This window comes from Silene latifolia, chromosome 2 (assembly GCF_048544455.1).
Source record: "Silene latifolia isolate original U9 population chromosome 2, ASM4854445v1, whole genome shotgun sequence".
NCBI classification, from domain to species: Eukaryota; Viridiplantae; Streptophyta; class Magnoliopsida; order Caryophyllales; family Caryophyllaceae; genus Silene; species Silene latifolia.
The window spans coordinates 178,115,032-178,136,175 of record NC_133527.1 but is presented as its reverse complement, the minus strand read 5'-3'; the positions used below and the strand labels follow the sequence as shown (position 1 = coordinate 178,136,175).

The 21,144-nt window shown below is 42.8% G+C and overlaps 1 protein-coding gene, 1 long non-coding RNA gene and 1 pseudogene across 6 annotated transcripts in view; 2 read left to right on the top strand and 1 right to left on the bottom strand.

The window, feature by feature from the left end:
* LOC141643479 (uncharacterized) overlaps positions 1 to 21,144 on the bottom strand; it is a 32,024-nt gene that overhangs the window by 2,713 nt on the left and 8,167 nt on the right. For 2 of the 5 annotated variants that reach the window (XR_012543715.1, XR_012543714.1), the window contains 8 exons: positions 20,621 to 20,748; positions 20,319 to 20,371; positions 19,369 to 19,533; positions 16,630 to 16,828; positions 15,986 to 16,029; positions 15,805 to 15,893; positions 13,704 to 13,816; positions 11,941 to 12,335 (listed from right to left, as the gene is read on the bottom strand). This is a non-coding gene — a long non-coding RNA (uncharacterized LOC141643479). Of the gene's footprint in view, positions 1 to 11,891; positions 12,336 to 13,703; positions 13,817 to 15,804; positions 15,894 to 15,985; positions 16,030 to 16,629; positions 16,829 to 19,368; positions 19,534 to 20,318; positions 20,372 to 20,620; positions 20,749 to 21,144 lie in introns of those variants that run through there. The other 3 variants (XR_012543716.1, XR_012543712.1, XR_012543713.1) reach the window with 3 other exon arrangements.
* LOC141643478 (11-oxo-beta-amyrin 30-oxidase-like) lies at positions 12,800 to 13,709 on the top strand (annotated as a pseudogene).
* Positions 14,290 to 19,138, top strand: LOC141643477 (cytochrome P450 72A397-like). Its single transcript, XM_074452661.1, has 5 exons — positions 14,290 to 14,667; positions 15,841 to 16,055; positions 16,565 to 16,815; positions 17,285 to 17,654; positions 18,549 to 19,138. Exons 1-5 carry the CDS (start codon positions 14,397 to 14,399, stop codon positions 18,978 to 18,980), a joined length of 1,539 nt encoding a protein of 512 aa, XP_074308762.1. The 5' UTR covers positions 14,290 to 14,396; the 3' UTR covers positions 18,981 to 19,138.

Sequence of the window (21,144 nt, the reverse complement as noted above, 5' to 3'; positions counted from 1 at the left end):
ACTATTCGGAAACGTTTAGTCCGGTTATCAAACCAACTACTATTCGTTTAATACTCACTCTTGCTGTCACAAAAAAATGGCACTTACATCAAATTGATATTGATGGGGCATATTCTGCACCGCTGACCAAGTCAACATATTGAGCAAGGTCAAGGATATCCACAACAAGTCAACGACTCGGACAGCTTAGCCGATGCAACCCATCGGCCTGTCACCTGGGTCTCGGCCTGGCAACTGATCAGCCGGGACACATATCCGCGTACTCATATCCAAGACCCTCGGCCGGCCTGCCATGGGTCCAGCGGCCGAGGGTAGAACGGTCTTTCCACCTGCTAGCCACTTGGCCACTTGCCCACTACGTGACAAAAGGTGAAAGTCTATAAATACTCCTCAACCTTCATTGAGGAAAGGATCGATAAATTAACCTAAGAATCACTATTCATCTGGTAATATCTTCCTTATCTCTCTACAATATATCCTTAGCCGAGTAATAACAACTTATCCCACTAAGTTCACTGACTTGAGCGTCGGAGTGAGTACGCTTGGCACAAAGCCAAGCCCTCAGTTCGTTCATTGTTGCAGGAGAGGCCGAGAGGAACGATAGAGACGTGAGGAATCCAACTCAAGACATCATTCTACAAGCCACGGGTGGTAACTATACTTGCTCTGGAATTACACCCGGAACAATTGGCGCCGTCTGTGGGGATAGACACTAGAAGCTAGTCACATTCATTCCCAACCAAAAAAAATACACACAAAAAACCCACCCCCAAAGCCAAGAAGATGTCGAAAGAACAAGAGGCATTCGTGACCGACGAAACCGAATTCTACCAAGATGATATCGTCCACAAATCTGGAGTTGTGCAACCCTCCGCCGGTCAAGTGATTCAACCGGGATACGGGATGCCAACAATACCGGACACTCCCGCTGCTGACCGTGTCACCATCATGGGACATGTGGTTGACGTAGCAAAACCGAAGATGCTCCTGGACCTAATTGGGAGTACGCCGGCTCACACCATCACGCCGACAAGAGCGGCGGAAACCGTCCGAGAGACCAGGGCCCAAAATGTGACCCCAAGAAACTTGAACGGAGCATTAGGAGAAGCCAACCCTGTCAAGACACCGGGGGAGCCCAAAGTGGCCGTGGTAGACCTAAGTCCTTCTCGCGCTCGTGAGAAGACTGCGTCGCCGCGGCACGAACGAGGCACACCCCGGAGGAGCGAGAGAAGCCCAACTCGTCAGAGTTGGGGAAGAAGCCCGACTCGCCAGAGTCGGAGGAGAAGTCCTTCTCGCTACGAGGAGAGAAGCCGGACTAGGAATGCGAGGAGCCGATCGCCGCGTGTCGTCCGACATGTGGTCGCAACCCCTCGCCGCCTCGTCCTAGATACTCCGGTGCTTGACTAAGTCAAGTTACCACCTATAGCATACAAAGGGGAAGGTGACCCGACCGACCACGTCGAGGCTTACGAGTCTCACATGTCGGTATGGGAGCAACTCCGATGAGGTTTGGTGCCGAATCTTCCCAACGACACCGCATGGGATGGCACGAGTTGGTACAAGGGGCCTGACGGTCGGTATCTTTGTTACGCCGACCTAAAGGACGCATTCCTAGCCCGTATTCCCGCAACAAGAGGAGGGCCGTGGAGACATCGGACCTCCCGACTATCGAGACGGGAGGGGGCGAGTCTCTCCGGAGTTATGTGAAGAGGTTCGACGCCAAGGTTCGGAAATTCGTGAGTGAACAAATGAACTGGCGACCTTCACGATGAAAGGCCTCCTAAGGGGGACCTAAAAACGAGCTTATCAAATGCGGCGGCCTGACCTTCGACGCCGCCAGACAATTGGCTGATCAAGCCATTAAAGTGGAAGACTACCACAAAACCTGGGTAGGCCCTAGCGAGGCCAAACCCTCAGAAAAGAGGAGCCGCCGGGAGGACAACCCGGATGAAGGACGCCGCGACAACAATCGATCACGGCCTGGTGAAAGACGCCGTGATAATAATAGGTCACGGCCCGATAAACCTGGCAGGAAACAGGACTCAACGGGCGCCGGGTGGAGTTCGGGATCGTACCGCCAGAGGCGGTATAGTGATAAGACCCCCCTCGTCGTATCGGCCGCCGAGGTCTTCACCCTGAGCAAAAGTGAGGGCCAGAAGTGGGAAAGGCCCCCAAGCCGAAGGGAGACGGTGACACGAGCGATCTTGTGAGTACCACGGCCACACCGGTCACCTTATCGACAACCGTCGGCATCGAAGAATGCCATTGAAGAGCGATCCGGAAGGGGAGCCTCGCAAACGTTACGTTGCTAAAAGCGAAAAGGCCGACGCGGCGATTCAGATAAGAAATCCGTCTTCGAACGGATAGGAGTGATTCACGTTGTCATCGGGGGCAACGAGAACGGAGGGTCCGCTCATGGGCACAAACGGCACCTGAACGAGCTATATCAGGCCATCAACTTTGTGCCCAACACAGCGATCCCCGCTTCCGACATCCCCGATATGACTATTGGAAGGAAGGACTACGAAGGAGTCATCGCTCCTCACAGCGACCCACTCGTAGTCAATTTGGACATATCCAACCACCTGGTCAAGAGGTGTCTGATTGACACAGGCGCCTACACGAACATCATGTTCAGGGAGTGCTTCCTCAGCCTCGGTCTGAAAGTCAAGGATTTAAGCCCCTGCACCAACCCACTATACAGCTTCTCCGGGGCCGGCCTGTACCACCGGGTCGGTCAGATCGCCTATGATGTTCGGCGAAGGGAATGCGGCTAAGAATGTCCTAGCCGAGTTCGTGGTCATTGACGGCTCGTCCGCCTACAACGTCCTCATAGGCCGAATCACTCTGAGTGAGGCCGACGCAGTGATGTCCATCCGGGCCCTAACACTGATGTATGTCTCGGACCGGGGGGAAGCGCATAAGCTCGTCTCCAAAGACGAGAAGGACGAGGTGGTCAACGTCCAGATAGCTGCCAGAGGATGCAACATGCAATCCCTCAAAGTGGCGAAGAAGTCAGAGAAAGGAAAAAGTCCGTCCTTACAACAGGAGGGCGACCTCATGGATGCAACTAGTGGCTGACTGGGAAGGTGTGCCTGTGATGAGCCATTAGGACGTTGGTAATCTCGAGAAAAATTTATGTAGCGGCGGAGGTGTCCAAAATAGCTGTGGGCACCCCAACGCATGTTTATACCTAATGAAAAATCATCCAAGTCTTCCATCAAAGTGTCCATTTTTTTCCCATCAGTTATTTAGAGGAAGAAGACGCCGTCTCACACTGTCCCACCGACAAGAGCGGTAGTCTCCATGAAGAAGCAAAGCGCCGTCGCGATCCCCAGTAGTAGACGCCACGGCGATCCACCCCAAGAGGTAGACGCCGTCGCAGTCACTACAAGTGGTAGACGCCACGGCCGTCATCAAGAAATAAGACGCCACTCACACCGTCCCACCGACAAGAGCGGTAGTCTCCATGAAGAAGCGGCGCCGTCGCAGTCACCCCAGTAGTAGACGCCACGCGATCACCCCAAGAGGTAGACGCCGTCGCAATCACTCCAAGTGGTAGACGCCACGGCCGTCATCAAGAAATAAGACGCCACTCACACTTCCCCACCGACAAGAGCGGTAGTCTCCATGAAGAAGCAGCGCCGTCGCAGTCACCCCAGTAGTAGACGCCACGGCGAGCACCCCAAGAGGTAGACGCCGTCGCAGCCACTCCAAGTGGTAGACGCCACGGCCGTCATCAAGAAATAAGACGCCACCACACTGTCCCACCGACAAGAGCGATAGTCTCCATGAAGAAGCAGCGCCGTCGCAGTCACCCCAAGTAGTAGACGCCACTGGCGAGCACCCCAAGAGGTAGACGCCGTCACAGTCACTCCAAGTGGTAGACGCCACGGCCGTCATCAAGAAATAAGACGCCAGCTCACACTGTCCCACCGACAAGAGCGGTAGTCTCCATGAAGAAGCAGGCGCCGTCGCAGTCACCCCAAGTAGTAGACGTCACGGCAGTCACCCCAAGAGATAGACGCCGTCGCAGTCACTCCAAGTGGTAGACACCACGGCCGTCATCAAGAAATAAGACGCCAGCTCACACTGTCACATCGACAAGAGCGACCGTCATTACCAATAAGCAGACGCTGGCTCACACTGTCACACCGACAAGAGCGGCAATCACCCTCGTAAGCGACGCCGCGGCGATTCACGGCCAGCGCAGTTGATACTCGCAGAAACGATCAAAACGCCTTAAAAGCGTTTAAACACAGTCGGGATGCGCACTCTAGACTGCCTCGGCCAAGCCAGAAGCAAAGTGAAGACGCTAAGTACAGTTGATACGCTCAACTATTAGCGCAAGGAAACTCAAAGTGAAGTAAAGACCCGGGTCAAGCCGAAGAAAAAGGAAACGAACTCTTATTAAAAATGATAAGTTACAAGTGAGGAGAATACAGACGACGGCCGTCCCCATAAGGATAAGCCAAAACACAACCTACCAAAGTTGTACAAAACACAAGGAAAAGAAAAACAAAAGATTACAGGTATCATTTGAAGCGCCAAAAGTGGCGGGAGAGGAAGACTTAATAATTGGCTCCCGAACAGTGGAAAAACTATCCGAGACGCCGGTGAGCCTCGGTGACGACCGCCCGTCTCCCTATGCCTCGTTGTTGCTCGCCATCGCGGCGGTAGCAAGATCTTCTTCGATGGGCAACCCAGCGGCGTTCTTAGCAGCCTCAGCTTCAGCAGCCTCAGCCTGAGCCTCGGCAGCCTCAGCTGCCCTTGCCCTCACGGCTTCCTCCTTGGCCGTCTTAGTCTTCTCAGCAAGGGCTACACTCTCCGCGGCCGCCTCTTTCTCTATCTTCACCCTCACCGCCTCCTTGGCCTTCTCCTCCACGGCTTTCTCCTTAGCCTCGAGCTTATCGTCAAACAACTCGTCAAATTTGCCCCACGGAAAGGAACCAAAGAAGAGGAAGAGCTCCTCAATCACTTCTCCGGCGGCTTCTTCGGCCGGATCCCTAATCGGTGCACATGTTAGGGAGCAAGTCGGTTTGGAGCATCTCAATGTCCTCCTCCTTTTGCCTAATAATGGCCTCCTTGCTCCGAATCACCTTCCCCGGATCTCGAAATTTGCCTCTAAATTCATTCCTCTGCTTGGAGATAAAGGTCGGCGTGCCTCGAACAAGGTCACACTTCGCCAAAGCTTTGCAACTTCGGCCGCAGCGGCCTCGGCCTTGGCTCTTTCAGCAAGGACCTCCTTTTCAACGTCCTCCCTGAGCTTTCTCTCAGCCAAGAGCGCTTTCTCAGCATCTCCCCTAAGCCTTTGCTCATTGAGGAGATCCAGCTTCGCCTTCGTGGCCACCTTCCTAGTGGCATCAAGCTCAAAAGCGGACTGAGCCACGGCCTTCTCTCTCTATATAATACGAGCACCGGTCGGCTCGTTCCATCTCGCCGACTCCTCGACCAACCTCGCGCCTTCCGCTACAAGCGGGTGGAGGAAGCCTTACGGATGAAGGGTCGGTGGTGACGTTTCGATCACCGACTGCGGCGGAAGGGAAACCTTCTCGGATGAAGAGTCGGTGGTGACGTTTTGATCACCGACTGCAATCGGGAGGGGAGCCTTCGGGATGAAGAGTCAACGGTGACGTTATGATCACCACTGCGCGGTCTCTCCTCCACTTCTTTGCTCATTAAGAGCGACGGCCGACAATGGGCGATCCGCAAAATTTAACGAAAGCATCAGTATCAACATACAGACATGCCAAAAAACCCGTCATCAGCAGCGCCTAATGAACCGGCCGAATCTGAGCCACAGAGTAGATCAGTACCATGCTTGGCCTTCTTGGCCGAAGGACGCATTTCCTCGCCAGTAGCAGAAGCAGCGACAGCGGTAGAGGCTGTCCCCTTTCTCTTACGGACAAGGGGAGGCCCCTCCTCGTCAGAGTCCTCCCCATTGGTGATATCAACGATCTCCACCGTTGCCTTACGAACGGGGGAGTAGGAGGTGGAATCGATGTCGACGCCATCGCCGCCGAAGACTTTGTTTTTCGCGTATGGCGCGGCATGTTACTAACAACCTTCGCACGGCCTCCACCACATTCAAGCTCCTCGGCCCGGCGATCCATGAGATCATTCGGCGACGTCCTGCGATCATGGGCAAGAGCCTTGGGGTGCAAGTTAGCAACGGTTTTATCTTTGTGCGACCCCATTCTCCTGGAGAATATCCTCGATGGCAGTCCTGGTCCAAAGTGGTCTGCGAAGGAAACAAAGCAAGAATTAAATAGAAGAAATAAATCGAAACTCGAGAAACAGGAACATCGAGAGCGGCGATAGGCCTCGCACCGACCCCACTCACCCTGTGCTAGGGCCGGTATGAGGCCGACATGACAGAGCGGCTCATCCTGGAGGATGATCTCGCGTTCGGGAATCCATCTTTTCGGCACCCCACTCTTGTCCGCCTCGAAGAGCCTCATCGCGACTTCTCATCCTCCTTAAGAAGGACCTTGCCGGCATCCATCTTGAGCTTCTTCCGGGTGACCCATTTGTCGTGCTCCGCCTTAGTTTCACACCGCAAATTAACTTGGTCTTTGAAAGGAGCGGGCGGCGGGTAGTCATCCCAAGACCTAACATACACCCACCGACCTTGCCGGCCTTTGCGGGAAGAAAGTTTGTCAACAGAGACATAACCCGGCTCCGTTTGCACACTGTACCATCCGACGCGGCCAGAGATTGATGACCGGAGTGAGTGAAGCCGGCGGAATAAATTCACCGTTGGGGCCTCTCCCTTGAAGAGACAAAGCCGCACAAAGCCGACTATGGTCCTCACGGCCAACGGGTGCGGTTGGGCAACAAGAACGTTCATGGCCCTAATAATGGCCATAACGTACTCATTCAATGAAACCGGAGCCCGTACTCCAAGTGCCGCATGTATACGCCGGTGTAGCCGGCGGAGGGCAACAGACGGCTGACCCTCCTCGGGGATAACAATTTTGTATCCCCGCCAAAGAAAAAAATGACCCTCGAAAAATCTCTCGCCGAACAATCGGCGAACTTATGGGTCCAAGCACGGTCCAAGACGGACCTTACGGCGTCGCCGTGATCCATAACGTACTCCCTCCCCTTAGACGAGCCCTTTCAAGAAAGATCACCAAAATCGTCTGCGTCATCATCGACGTCATCGTCATCCTCCCATTCCTCCAAAAATCGAGGATCAACTTCGGAGAAGGAGACCTAGGGCCCCCGCACCTTATCGGGATGGCGTCCGGTTTCTCCTCCTCATCAAGACGCGACGGGGATCCCCGGCGCATGAGTGCTAGTCCCAAATCGTGAAAGACATAATGGCAATGATTATTTAACAAAATAAGAAAGGAATTTTGTTTGTTTACCTTGAAGAAAAACGCTCGCCGGATTAACAACTCTGAAAGTTAGAAAAAGAAACCCTTGAAAGTTTAGAGAGGAAAATTTTGGGAGAATGAAATTGGTGGCCAATTTCACGGAACAACTGCCCTATTTATAGGAAAAAAGCCCATAAAGAAGGACCAATCGAGAATGACCCATGAAGCGTCGGCCAATCGGCAAAAAGCGGACACGTGTCGGACATGCAACCACGGAATGTCAATCGTCGCAACAGCTTAAACGTCAATCAACGCAACGGTGATCAAGCGTCTTCAACACGCCCTTTCATATCTCTCGCCTATTCATCTTCCTCAACAAATTCCTAGGTATCCGCTCTCCGCCGCCACACGATCAACCATGCTATGGAGCACCTACTGGGGCAATCAAAAGCAACCGGCACTCCCAACCCTGGTCTCGGCCAACGTCACTTCCTTTTCCACATCGGATGCCCTTTACACATCCATGCGGAGGGGGATATATATGGTACGGCCCGATAAGAACCAGGCCGAGATAGAAGAAGCCGATCTGAAAAGTTGCGAAATTACTTTCGCGAGAATATACGCTCGGCATACATCGGAGCCCATACCACGGCATAGACTACGCTGGGGCAAATTGATGGGGCATATTCGCACCGTGACCAAGTCAACATATTGAGCAAGGTCAAGGATATCCACAACAAGTCAACGACTCGATAGCTTAGCCGATGCAATTCATCGGCTGTCACCTGGTCTCGGCACCGGCAACCGATCGGCGGGACACATATCCGCGTACTCATATCCAAGACCCTCGGCCGGCCTGCCATGGGTCCAGCGGCCGAGGGTAGAACGGTCTTTCCACCTGCTAGCCACTTGCCCACTACGTGACAAAAGGTGAAAGTCTATAAATACTCCTCAACCTTCATTGAGGAAAGGATCGATAAATTAACCTAAGAATCACTATTCATCTGGTAATATCTTCCTTATCTCTCTACAATATATCCTTAGCCGAGTAATAACAACTTATCCCACTAAGTTCACTGACTTGAGCGTCGGAGTGAGTACGCTTGGCACAAAGCCAAGCCCTCAGTTCGTTCATTGTTGCAGGAGAGGCCGAAAGGAACGATAGAGACGTGAGGAATCCAACTCAAGACATCATTCTACAAGCCACGGGTGGTAACTATACTTGCTCTGGAATTACACCCGGAACAGATATTAACAATGCCTTTTTACAGGGACGACTCACTGACACCGTCTTCATGAGTCAACCAGCCGGTTTTGTTGATACTACTAACCCCTCTTTTGTTTGCAGACTTAACAAGGCTATTTACGGTCTTAAACAAGCACCACGTGCGTGGTACACCGAATTAAAGAACTATCTCCTCGCCACAGGTTTTCGAAACTCACTCTCTGACCCGTCACTTTTCGTTTTTAAAACCGACCACACCACATTATTTGTTTTAGTTTACGTTGACGATATAATCGTCACTGGTCCAAATAAAATTCATATTACCAATTTTATAAACCAAATTTCCCAAAAATTTGCCCTTAAAGACTTAGGACTTCTATCCTATTTCCTAGGCATTGAAGTCACCCCAACCAAAAATGGTTTACACTTAAACCAAACAAAATACTTATATGATCTTCTTGTCAAATTTAAAATGGAACACTCCAAACCCGCGTCCACACCAATGCTCGCCCATCCACCATTAGTAATGGACAAAACCGCACCTATTGAAAACCAGTCAGACTATCGATCAATTGTTGGTAGTTTACAATACCTCTCTCTTACACGACCCGACATTGCCTTTTCCGTCAACAAACTAGCTCAATATTTAACCCACCCCACCGTGGCCCATTGGACTGCTCTAAAGCGTCTCTTACGTTACCTCAATGGCACGCTACATCTTGGCATTCACTTGACCAACTCGACACCATTATGCCTTCACGCGTTCTGTGACGCGGATTGGGGAGGTGATCCTCATGATTACCTTTCTACAACTGGTTACATAATATATTTGGGCAGTAATCCTATATCGTGGTCCGCTAAGAAACAAAAAGTGGTCTCATGCTCTTGGACTGAGGCTGAATTTCGAGCTGTTGCAAGCACCACTGCCGAGCTTATTTGGCTCCAAAACCTCCAACTCGAACTTGGCATCTCGACCCCTACTCCACCAATGATATATTGTGATAACTTAAGTACTACTACCTACTCGGCTAACCCAGTCTTTCACTCGCGAATGAAGCATGTTGCTCTTGCCTTTCATTTCGTTAAAGAGCAAATCCGTCATGGTTATGTTCGAGTACAACACATTAACGGGTCTGATCAGCTTGCGGATACTCTCACTAAACCGCTCCATAAGCCACGGTTTCAATTGCTTTCTTCCAAGATTGGCCTTCGCTATCGCCCGTCCATCTTGAGCGGGAATGTTAAAAGAACAAGTCAACCAAGCTAATTGTCAAAGTCCACACTCCTTCAATTGTGGAACAAATCTCTCGTGTTTGTTTAGCATATTCCATATACATATTATTCTCTATTATCTTGTAATTAGTTTAAGTTGTTACCTCTTTTCTCTCCTAAAAATGTGTAGTGTATCTTTACTAACCTAGCTTAGCTTGTATACAGTAGTATATAAACAAACCCTTTGTAACTCTTTTTGATCATCAATACAATTACTAATATTCACATATATCTTATAGGAATAACTAATCACCTTTAAAACTTTACCAACTACGTTTGAGAAATCAAAAATACTGAAATATCTTGTAAGTAACCATCAACTTTAAATCGTGATTTAACTTCTTTTGAGAGATCAACGAAAACAAATGTTTATGATTTGCCAAACTAGTTAAATTAAATAGAAAGAATTCTCGTAACGAGCATCAATAACTATCTTATTTTATTCTCAAGTTGTACAAATTTTTAAATTTAAAATTAATTAAAGTCAAGTTGTTAGTATGGTTAAACTTTTTTTCGGCAAGTCTTTATATCCGTCTCAAGCTTTAGACGAGTCAAGTACACACCATTTGTGTATATAAGAATGCATAGGAAAAAAAAAGGCAATATACTTGTCTTATATACACAGATGGTATGATATTTGACCCTGTTTTAAATGAGAACGGGTTAACGTTTTTTTATTGACACCCACTTCCTGGAATCCTTCTACAGTCATCACTCATCATCTTAAATTCTTAAATGATGAATAAAGTGAGAAGCATCTCTAAGACTATCATAAATTAAGCTCTTCCAAAATCATAATTAATGGAAGTCAAACACTTAATTTTTGGTGTTTTGATCCCAATAAGTGTAATTTTAATATGGAGGGCAATGAAATTATTGTGGTTAAACCCAAAAAGGAATGCCTTAGAAAACAAGGGATTAAGGGTAATTCCTACAAACCAATATTTGGAGATATTAAGGAGCTTGCTAAATTAACAAAAAATTCAATGCTCAAACCCATCAATTTCTCTGATGATCCTTTGCCTCGTATTCTGGCTTTTGTTCACCATACCATTCAAACTCATGGTAATTTATTATTAACCATTTCTATTAGTATTTGTTTTTTATTTCAATTTGTTGGCCTTCAAGAGGAGTTGGGGAAAATATTCGTCAATCTTAACTCTCGATCTTGTCAAATATATAAACATGACGGGGAAATAAAATTGAAAGCTTAAAACTGTTACGTTTTTTCCCAAAAGTGAACGGCTCTGTTTGTTAAAATTAGTTGAAAAGATAAATGAAATTTACCGACACTTGCAATAAAAACAAGAGTGGCTTGCCAGTTGCAGTACCAGATAAGGATTAGCAATGGTGATCACCTCACTGAATAATTACTATTTGAAAAATTTAGTTAGAAATGCTAATGTTTTTTAAAAATAATTACTATTTGAAAAATAGTCAAATAGTATTTGAACCGGACTTTGAATCTTAGTTTCGCTACCGTCGGTAACTTAAGTAACAGCTATTTGAATCAACAGAAATATCCATGGAATTAATTTAGTGACGAGCTTTAGAATTGATTGTTTTTGCACAGGTAAAAATTGTTATGCATGGGTTGGTCCGACACCATGGTTGATCGTATGTGATGTAGACAAAATAAAAGAATTATGAAGATTTTCGGAAGCCTGATCAAGCAGTGAACAAAATAGGAAGTGTAGGAGTTTTTAACAAAGAAGGGGATGTATGGGCTAAACACAGGGCAATCATCAACCCTGCATTTCGTATGGACAAGTTGAAGGTAAACTTCCGATTCACATATTACATTATTCAGTAATTATTGTATAAAACGATCTCACATTGTGAAAGTGTGCCCTTATATACTCCAAAGACACTCATTCATTAATAGAAATAAATTAATGGTTTTCTTACACAAAAAACTTACTCATTCGTCCTTGCTAAAATTTTTTCGCCTCTAGCTTCAAATGTGAGTCATATTAAAAAGGAAAAAACGATCGTGTTTCAATATCGGGTTCTTGTTTATTGTCCATTATTAACTCTATTCTACTTTGATGAACAGAATGTGTGCCACACAATGTATGAGAGTTGTAGCATGATGATAAATTCATGGGAAGAAATACTTACATCCAAAGATGGAACAAGTGAGATAGACGTATGGCCTTTTCTTGACAATTTATCAGGCGATTTTATCTCTCGAGCGGCTTTTGGCAGTAGCTATCAACAGGGGAAAATAATCTTTGATTTACTACGAGAATTTATCGACTCAGCAATACTGAGTCTTCAAGCTACAAATTACATTCCCGGTTGGAGGTAAAAAAAATTTCAACAAGTTATCATACGTATTTTATTTATTGATTAACTAGGTAATACTAACAGACTCGAGCTTGAAATGACTCGACTCAATGCGACTTACCTGAACCCACATGGCAATATGGCATTATGCAACAAAACTCAAATTGACTTGCACTAAGACCATTTGCCCGGTTTACTTGTGGAGAAGCTTCTGTACTGCAAATTACCTGAAAAAACAATTTTAAAACTAGATGTTATAAAACTAACCCGAACCAAATGATTTAGACACAAAAAACAGAATCTAAATTGACAAGATCTAAACTTACCTGACCTCTAATGACTCGAATTAACTACTTCAAAACAAAAACCTCAATACCCACGACTTGAAACGACTACTAGTCCAAACTAAAAATCTGATCTATACATAAAATCACTTGTCTCAACAGTCCGGTTGTCACAAACCACCTATCTTTCTAATCAGGGGTAGAGCTAGAAATAAAATTTTGGGGTAGCAAACTTTCTTCTTGTAGTTTAATATCTTTGATTAAGGCGTTATGTTCAGAGAACTATTTTTTGGGGATAGGATTGCGAATGTTACCCCTTACTACTATGTAGCTCCCCCGCTTTCTACATCAATGTAATAAAGCATCATTTAAGCTAACTAGTGAATGGTGATGAAACTTTAGGTATATACCAACAAAGAGTAACAGAAGATCGAACGAAATCATAAGACAAATGGGAGAAACCTTGACAAGAATGATAGAGTCAAGGAAGGCGGAAATGGAGGAAGGGGGAAGCACCAAGGATGATTTGCTAGGCATATTATTGGAGTCGAATATGAGTGAAAAAGGAAGAGGTCTAACAACGTATGAAGTCGCTCAAGAATGTCAACTCTTTTATTTAGCTGGTTCTGAAACTACTTCAAGTTTGTTGGCTTGGACTTTAATTTTGTTGGCTAAACATCCTATTTGGCAAGACCGTGCTAGAACTGAAGTTTTGCAAGAATTTGGCAAGGATGGTCAACCCAACTTTGATGGTTTGAACCGTCTTAAAACCGTGAGTTTCTTATTTATTCATTTTTTTTCATTTGTTCACCTTTCTATTTAGAGAATGAGTTTCCGAGTAAATTGATCATCTATTTCACATCTATTTTACAGGTAACGATGATTCTAAACGAGGTACTTAGGCTGTACCCACCAGGTTATATGCTCATGAGAAAAGTTTACACAGACGTACAATTAAAAGAGTTATTAGTTCCAGCAGGAACTGAAATTATCATCCCACTTTGTGTTGTTCATCAAGATTCTAGTCTTTGGGGTGAAGATTCCAAAGTATTTAACCCTGAAAGATTTGCAGAAGGTGTTTCGGAAGCAACCAAAGGCCAACCTATATATTTTCCTTTCAGTATGGGTCCACGAATTTGCATTGGCAAAAATTCGCACTTTTGGAAGCCAAGCTCGTCTTAACGATGATTTTACAACGCTTCTCATTTGAACTCTCACCTACTTATACTCATGCACCCTATGCTATTATGATTACTAAGCCTCAATATGGAGCTAACTTAGTCTTGAGTAAACTCTGTTCTTGAAACTTGCCTGCTGCACTCCTATCTGTATATGATGTACTCAACTTTGTAATTTTGTAAACCCAGCTCAATATGTTGTGTGTTTCTTCAATTCCCTAGAGATTCCAAGACTCGGAACATTACCTAAATATAAGTACACAACTTAAGTACTCCCGCTTACAAACAGTGAAAGGTCTGCATGTGATCACGGATAGTTTCTGTAACGTAGCGGTCTTGGATACTTGGTATCTCAGAGTGTTACAATATCCTTTCAATGACTCCATCATAAGCATGATAAATGGAACAGGAACAGATTTGATACAATACGTATCCTTTCAATCTCGTAAGGAGCACCCAATACGTATCTTATTTGATACAAATTTTTAAACTTAAAAGTAATTACACAAATTCATGTTTAAGACAAACATATCCGTGTTAAACAATAAAAATGGTTAAATAAATAGCCGAGACAAAAACAGAAAGCTTAAGAAAATTACCGTTTTACACTTGAGGCAAAATTACCGTCTCAAGTGACACCAATTGAATTAATTAAAGTCAAGTTGTTACCAAGGTTAACCTTTTTTTATTGAGGGCACTTTCGGAATCTTTTACAGTCCACATCTTAAAAGATGCACTACAGTACTACACTACTACAGTACCAGCTACCTACCTAATAAAATGAGATAGATCTCTCACAAATTAAGCTCTACCTAAATCATCACTAATGGAAGTCAAACCCTTAATTTTTGGCGTTTTGATCGTAATAATTGTTGTGTTAATATGGAAGGCAATGAAATTATTATGGTTAAACCCGAAAAGGATAGAGAGATGCCTAAGAAAACAAGGGATTAAGGGTAATCCTTACAAACCATTTCTTGGAGATATTAAGGAGCTTGTTAAACTAACAAAGAAGTCAATGCTCACACCAATCAACTTCTCTGATGATCCTATTCCTCGTATTGTGGCTTTTGTTCATCATACTATTCAAACACATGGTAATCTATTGTCAACCATTTCTATTTATTTATTTGTTTGTTTTTAATTTTACCTCATTTGTGCTATCTGAAATCTCAACTGATTTTCTATCTTTGATTAAAATACATGTCATAAATGAATAAAAACGAGAGCTATGTTACTCCGACACTTCACTTAAGTGCCGTGTCGCGTGTCAGACACGTGTCGGTGTCCGACACGACACGACACTTCGACACTTCAATTTAGACCACAAAACAGGAAAATTCACTCCAAATGGCCGTGTCCGACACGCCGACACGTGTCGGACACCGACACGTGTCGGCGTGCCTGAGTAACACAGAACGAGAGTTAATTGAGACGCAGGGAGTAATTTGTTGGCCTTCAATTTCAAGAGATGAAAGTGACATATTTAGAGTATCGGTTTAATAAAATTAGTTGAAAATGTAGTTGGGATCTGATAAAGTAGCTCATTGACTTCAAACTTTTTATTTCCACAACTTAAATTCATGCTATAAACCAAAACACTTAATAAGAAAAAACAGTTAGCTGAAAGATCAAATAAGCAACTTATTAGTTTTGTCAAACAAAGCCCTAGCTTATTTTTGTGACCATTTGGAGTATCAGATAAGGTATTTCAGTGTTTTTAAGTTAGAAATTTTAAAGTTTTTAATAGTTATTATTGCATCATTAGTGTCCGCTAAAACTTTTGATTAATATATTAACCCGGTCTTTAAATCCTAGTTTCGCTACCGCCTACCATGGTAATTGATACTTCCTCTGTATCAACCGATCAATCATTTGTTTACCATTGCATTATTGACATTTTTGCCATGTTGGTGCCCGAACTTTTGTAGAGGTACAAAAAATGTAGTGGGTGTTGGTTGTGGTGCAATTCAGTGTGGCAGCAGAAATGGTGAAAAAATTATCAAGGCTCTTAATACCATGATGATACAAGAGTGTGATAATGTTTGGTAAAATGCCTATTTACACAAATAAGGGAAGAGTGGTTAGTGGTGTACTTATAAAGACACACGTCTCTCCATCTAATAAGGAGTATTATTATCCCTAACATGATCAAAATACCATCACAAACAACGGAAAATGTAAACAAATCATTCAAACGGAGGTAGTATAACTTCTATTTCAACACGACTGACCTTTAAAATGATGTCCTTTCGAATTGTGTGGATCAGGTAAAAATAGTTTTGCATGGGTTGGTCCGGTGCCATGGTTGATCCTTTCTGATCTAGAGAAAATAAAAGAAATACTCACAAATCATGAAGATTTTCGGAAGCCCGATCAACCAATCAACAAGATATTAAATGTAGGACTTTTTACCAAAGAAGGAGATGTATGGGCTAAACACAGGGCAATCATCAATCCTGCATTCCGTATGGACAAGTTGAAGGTAAGTTTCCGATTCAGATATTACAGCTTAGGTAAATCCTTTTCAAAGGGTTATCTAAAATACTTCCCCCAATCCGCTTGATAGGTCTAGAACTTTCACGCCTTTTTATGGGTTGCATGTAAAGTTCATCTTCTGGTGTTCTAATGGGATTTGTGGGTATGAGCTCATATTTAGAAGACCACACTTGCCTCAAAGTACTAGATTCATGGTATTAAAACTCGAATTCAATTACCATCACTGTATAGTGTATACAACTATCGTATGTTAACCTTGTTAAAAAGCTGCTAATATCAACTTCGAAGATGGTAAATACAGTCGTTTTAATGTCATCTTCAAAAACGATCATGTTGACTGAATGATTACTAACACTCTGTTCATTGATTAGCTGCTAATATCGGGTTCTTCTTTTATGGTCATCAGTCATCACTAGACCTGAATGATGACTGTGACTGGTTAACTAGTTTATTCATTGATTATTAACACTCTGTTCTACTTTGATGCCTGAGCAGAATGTGTGCCACACAATATATGAGAGTTGTAGCGAGATGTTAAGTTCATGGGAAGAAATACTTACATCCAAAGATGGATCCAGTGAGATAGATGTATGGCCTTTTCTTGAGAATTTATCAGGTGATTTTATCTCTCGATCGGCTTTTGGCAATAGCTATCAACAGGGGAAAATCATCTTTGATTTACAAAGAGAATATGTCGACTTAGCATTACTGAGTCTTCAAGCAACAAATTACATTCCTGGTTGGAGGTACATTTTTTCCCTACAAGTTGTCATATATATTGTATTTGATTAACTAGATAATAACAAACCCTGGCTCAAAATGACTCGACTCAATGCGACTTAACCCAAACCCGTATGGCATTATGCAAGAAGACTCAAACTGACTTGCCAAAACAACTCATTTGACTGGTTTACTTATGGAGAAACTTGTGTACCTGAGATTACTTGATAAAAACTGAATTTAAAAACTAGACCTAATAAAACAAACCAATTCGAATGGTTGTGACATGAAAAATAGAATCCGAATTGACGAGATCTAGAATTACCTGAACCCCTAATGACTCAAATTGACTAATTCCACACAAAAACCTTAATACCCACGACTTGAAACGAGTCAGTTAACCCAAAAGTGTCCGGAACTAAAAATGACCTATCTTTCTACACCAATGAAACAAAGCATCATTTAAGCTAACTAGTGAATGTGATGAAACTTTAGATATATACCAACAAAGAGAAACAGACGAGTGAACGAAATCGTAAGAGAAATAAGAGAAACATTAACAAGAATGATAGAGACAAGGAAGGCAGAAATGGAGGAAGGGGCAAGCACAAAGGATGATTTGTTAGGCATATTATTGGAGTCAAATATGAGTGAAAAGGGAAGAGGTCTAACAACGTATGAAGTGGCTCAAGAATGTCAACTCTTTTATTTGGCTGGCTCTGAAACTACTTCAAGTTTGTTGGCTTGGACTTTGATTTTGTTGGGCAAACATCCTATTTGGCAAGACCGTGCTAGAGCCGAAGTTTTGCAAGAATTTGGAAAGGATGGTCGACCCAACTTTGATGGTTTGAACCGTCTTAAAACAGTGAGTTTCTTATTTATTCCTTTTCAAATGTTCCCTCAGGTTGCTCATTTGTTGAGTATTTCATTTAACACATTCTTGTTTAAGATAAGTATATCCGTCTTAAACTTAAAATGGATAGATGTGACGAAAATAGAATGCCTAGGGACTAGCAAAACGTTTGTCCCATCTATCCATATGGGGTGTTATTTGATCGGCTTTAATCTTAGGATCTTAATAGAGACAAACTGTTCATTTTAAGGTGTTGAAGTCATTTGTTTACATTTCTACAATATGTCCCCCTTCCCATCCTTAGTCTTTATGTTAAAAAAAAACAAAGGTTAAAAATGATCAGAAAGAAATGAGTATTGTTATTTTTAGTTTATGTATTGGTTATGAAAGAATCTGGTAAGTGCACCAGGCAAAGATTGATAAGATTTGGCTTTCTAGGTAAGGTGAAAGTGGCACTAAATTAGCTGGTACTATATATAAAGGAATCGTGTATTCATATTTACACAATTAATATACAATTACATAGTTTAAGAATTATTCCACCGTCCTAATTTATGAATTATCAATCCCTATAGCCACTAAATTTTAGCTTATTAAACTGCATTAATAAACGAAGAGGGTGCTTTTTTTCTGCGTGGATATAGGTTTGGAATGAAAAATCACACCCGGGTATAAAACCCACATTTTTGTCAAACACGCATTTGGTATGTGTTGGAAGTTGGAACTTAGATGTCCTTCCAAACCATACATCCATACCTCATACCTATAAACAACCACCCCATAAGGCTATAAGTAGTACAATAGTATATTCCTCCTAATCTTGGGAATTACTCCGCATTTCAAAATATATGTTTTTGCTTACAGTTATCATTTTGATTTAAAATAATTTAACATCTAATTTTATAGGTAACGATGATTCTAAACGAGGTACTTAGGTTGTACCCACCAGCTTATATGCTCATGAGAAAAGTTTACCAGGACATACAATTAAGAGAGTTACTAATTCCAGAAGGAACTGAAATTATTCTCCCAATTTGTGTTCTTCAACAAGATTCTAGTATTTGGGGTGAAGATTCCAAAGATTTTAACCCTCAAAGATTTGCCGAAGGTGTTTTGGAAGCAACTAAAGGCCAACCTATATATTTCCCTTTCAGTATGGGTCCACGAATTTGCATTGGCAAAAATTTCGCACTTCTGGAAGCCAAGCTCGCCTTGTCCATGATCTTACAACGCTTCACTTTTGAACTCTCACCGACTTATGCTCATGCACCCTATGCTATTATGACTATTAAGCCTCAACATGGAGCTAACTTAGTCTTGAGTAAACTCTACTCTTGAAACTTACCTGCCCTATTCTTTGTATATGACGACTCTACTTTGTAAACCCAGTTCAAATGTTGTGTTTAATTTCTCAACTTTTTATTTGTTGCAACAGATTTCAGTGACTCAAATTTGTGGAAAAAAAGAGTAATTTTGAAAAACATCACCGTACACATTAGGAGTACACAACTTAGTACTTACGCTTACAAACACTGAAAGGTCTGCATGAGATCATGGATGATTTCATAACCTATCGTTTAAGAACGTGCAAACACGTGAAGGCAATGGGAAGACATGCATATTTTACTAAACGAAGTATACACTCCGTACTATATAGGTATTGTAACAAGCTACTACCCTATGATGCCAACTAAAGACATCCAGTTTAGTAGAGCAAGAAACTTACTTGACAAGTAAATCTTGAGATGCCACTACTTGGCAATATCATGTCGTCATCTGCTCATCACCCAACTCGTCAACATGTCGTCATCTACTAATCATTTCTCAGACAGTCAGACGACATGTCGTCATCTACTCGTCATTTCTCAGCCAACTCGTACTCACCTACAGGCTTCAGTCCATGGAAGTTTGAGACAAGTAAAATAACAAACATGCTCCTTTCTACTGAGAACATAATATAGCAATCTTTTGGTAAAAGCTTATTGATTATCCAGCATCACAATGTCTCTGAAGCAAAGCTACCGCCTACAGCGGAATAAGGAAGTTTTAATTTAAATACACATATACTCAGCATCACACCCTACAGGTGATTTTGTTATTTCATCATTTCCCAAAGTATATAGAAAAAATGTGTGCCTCTATATAGCTAAATCATAATGGGCGATATTGTTATATATCATCATATTCCCATGGGAAAAGAAGTGTCTTTGCCTTTGTACTATTTAGTAAGTGAAATCACGACGACTCGGTAATATTATGTGCCTTTTTTCATTAGTTACAAAGGATTGTCCCATCTATAAGACTACAAAGAAGGGTTACTTGGAATCCGTCTTTTCGCTATACTGGGAAAATATTATGCTTATAGCAGAACCCTTGTGAGAAATGACCATAGCATGTGAAGCAACAAATTGGTGAAAATAAAATAAGCATCACAGATAGGTCTAAGAATAGGGGGCTTAAAAGTTAATACCATGTGAGTATGTGACTATGTGAGCTTCTAAACTTCTATAATACAAGTTGTTTGCTTCGAATAGAATATGCTATAGCACATTAGCACAAGTACATTGCTAATTCTGATGAAGACTAGATAAATGGAATGTTAAAGTACGGCTCTTTCGACACCGTTGATCTTCGGAAAACATTAATTAAGAGCTTATACAAACACAAAGATGGTACCTTTCAATTTAGGTAGTTTTTGCGGCTGGATACAGCAGGTAATTCAAGATGAACTGAAATCAAAGATACATGAAGCACGCTCTAAGTAACTTTAGAGTTGTAAAGATGAAAGCCTGTCAGAAAGTTTGTTCAGATGTCTAGAGCTATATGGCCCTAAGGCACTATCAAGAATACATTATAACTGTCATTAACCACTCTTCCAAAGATCTATGAGGCACTTTGCAAAGCATAGTACGTACCTCAAATTTAATATAATGGGTATATCATGTGTAATACTAGGACTAACAAAAAACAATGCATACCTGAGTAGTGAGTAAAAGCCGATGAGAAGTACGGGTAGATCACAAAAAAGTGTCGAACTTTGCCAATGCTACGTGGTTCAGCTAAATGCTTGAATGTACGAGCTACATTGCCACCATTGAGAGAACTCCTGCAGGGGGAAAAAGAACTTTGAGAAAAATATGTCAATCACATCTCCTTGATATTGTGATAAGCAAACGATTTCGATTATCAAGTTAATACAGTAGGCTTTCATACTTCCACCATACATACAAAATGGAGTGCAGTATTTCATAATCATTCAGAGTAGCAGTTTATGTAACTATTTAGTTCCTTGTAAAACTAAAATATTTAAAGCTAAGAAACACTGTAAATGAAAGCATTTTCAGGCATTTCATTTATTTCATTATAATCCAAGTTGCTAATTAAGAACAAACAAATAAAAATGGTTAAACTCCACAAACATCAAGCGAACAGCAGTACATAATGTACACCCCCACCCCCCAAAAAATAGATAATTAAATACGAGAGAGATATATATTTAAAA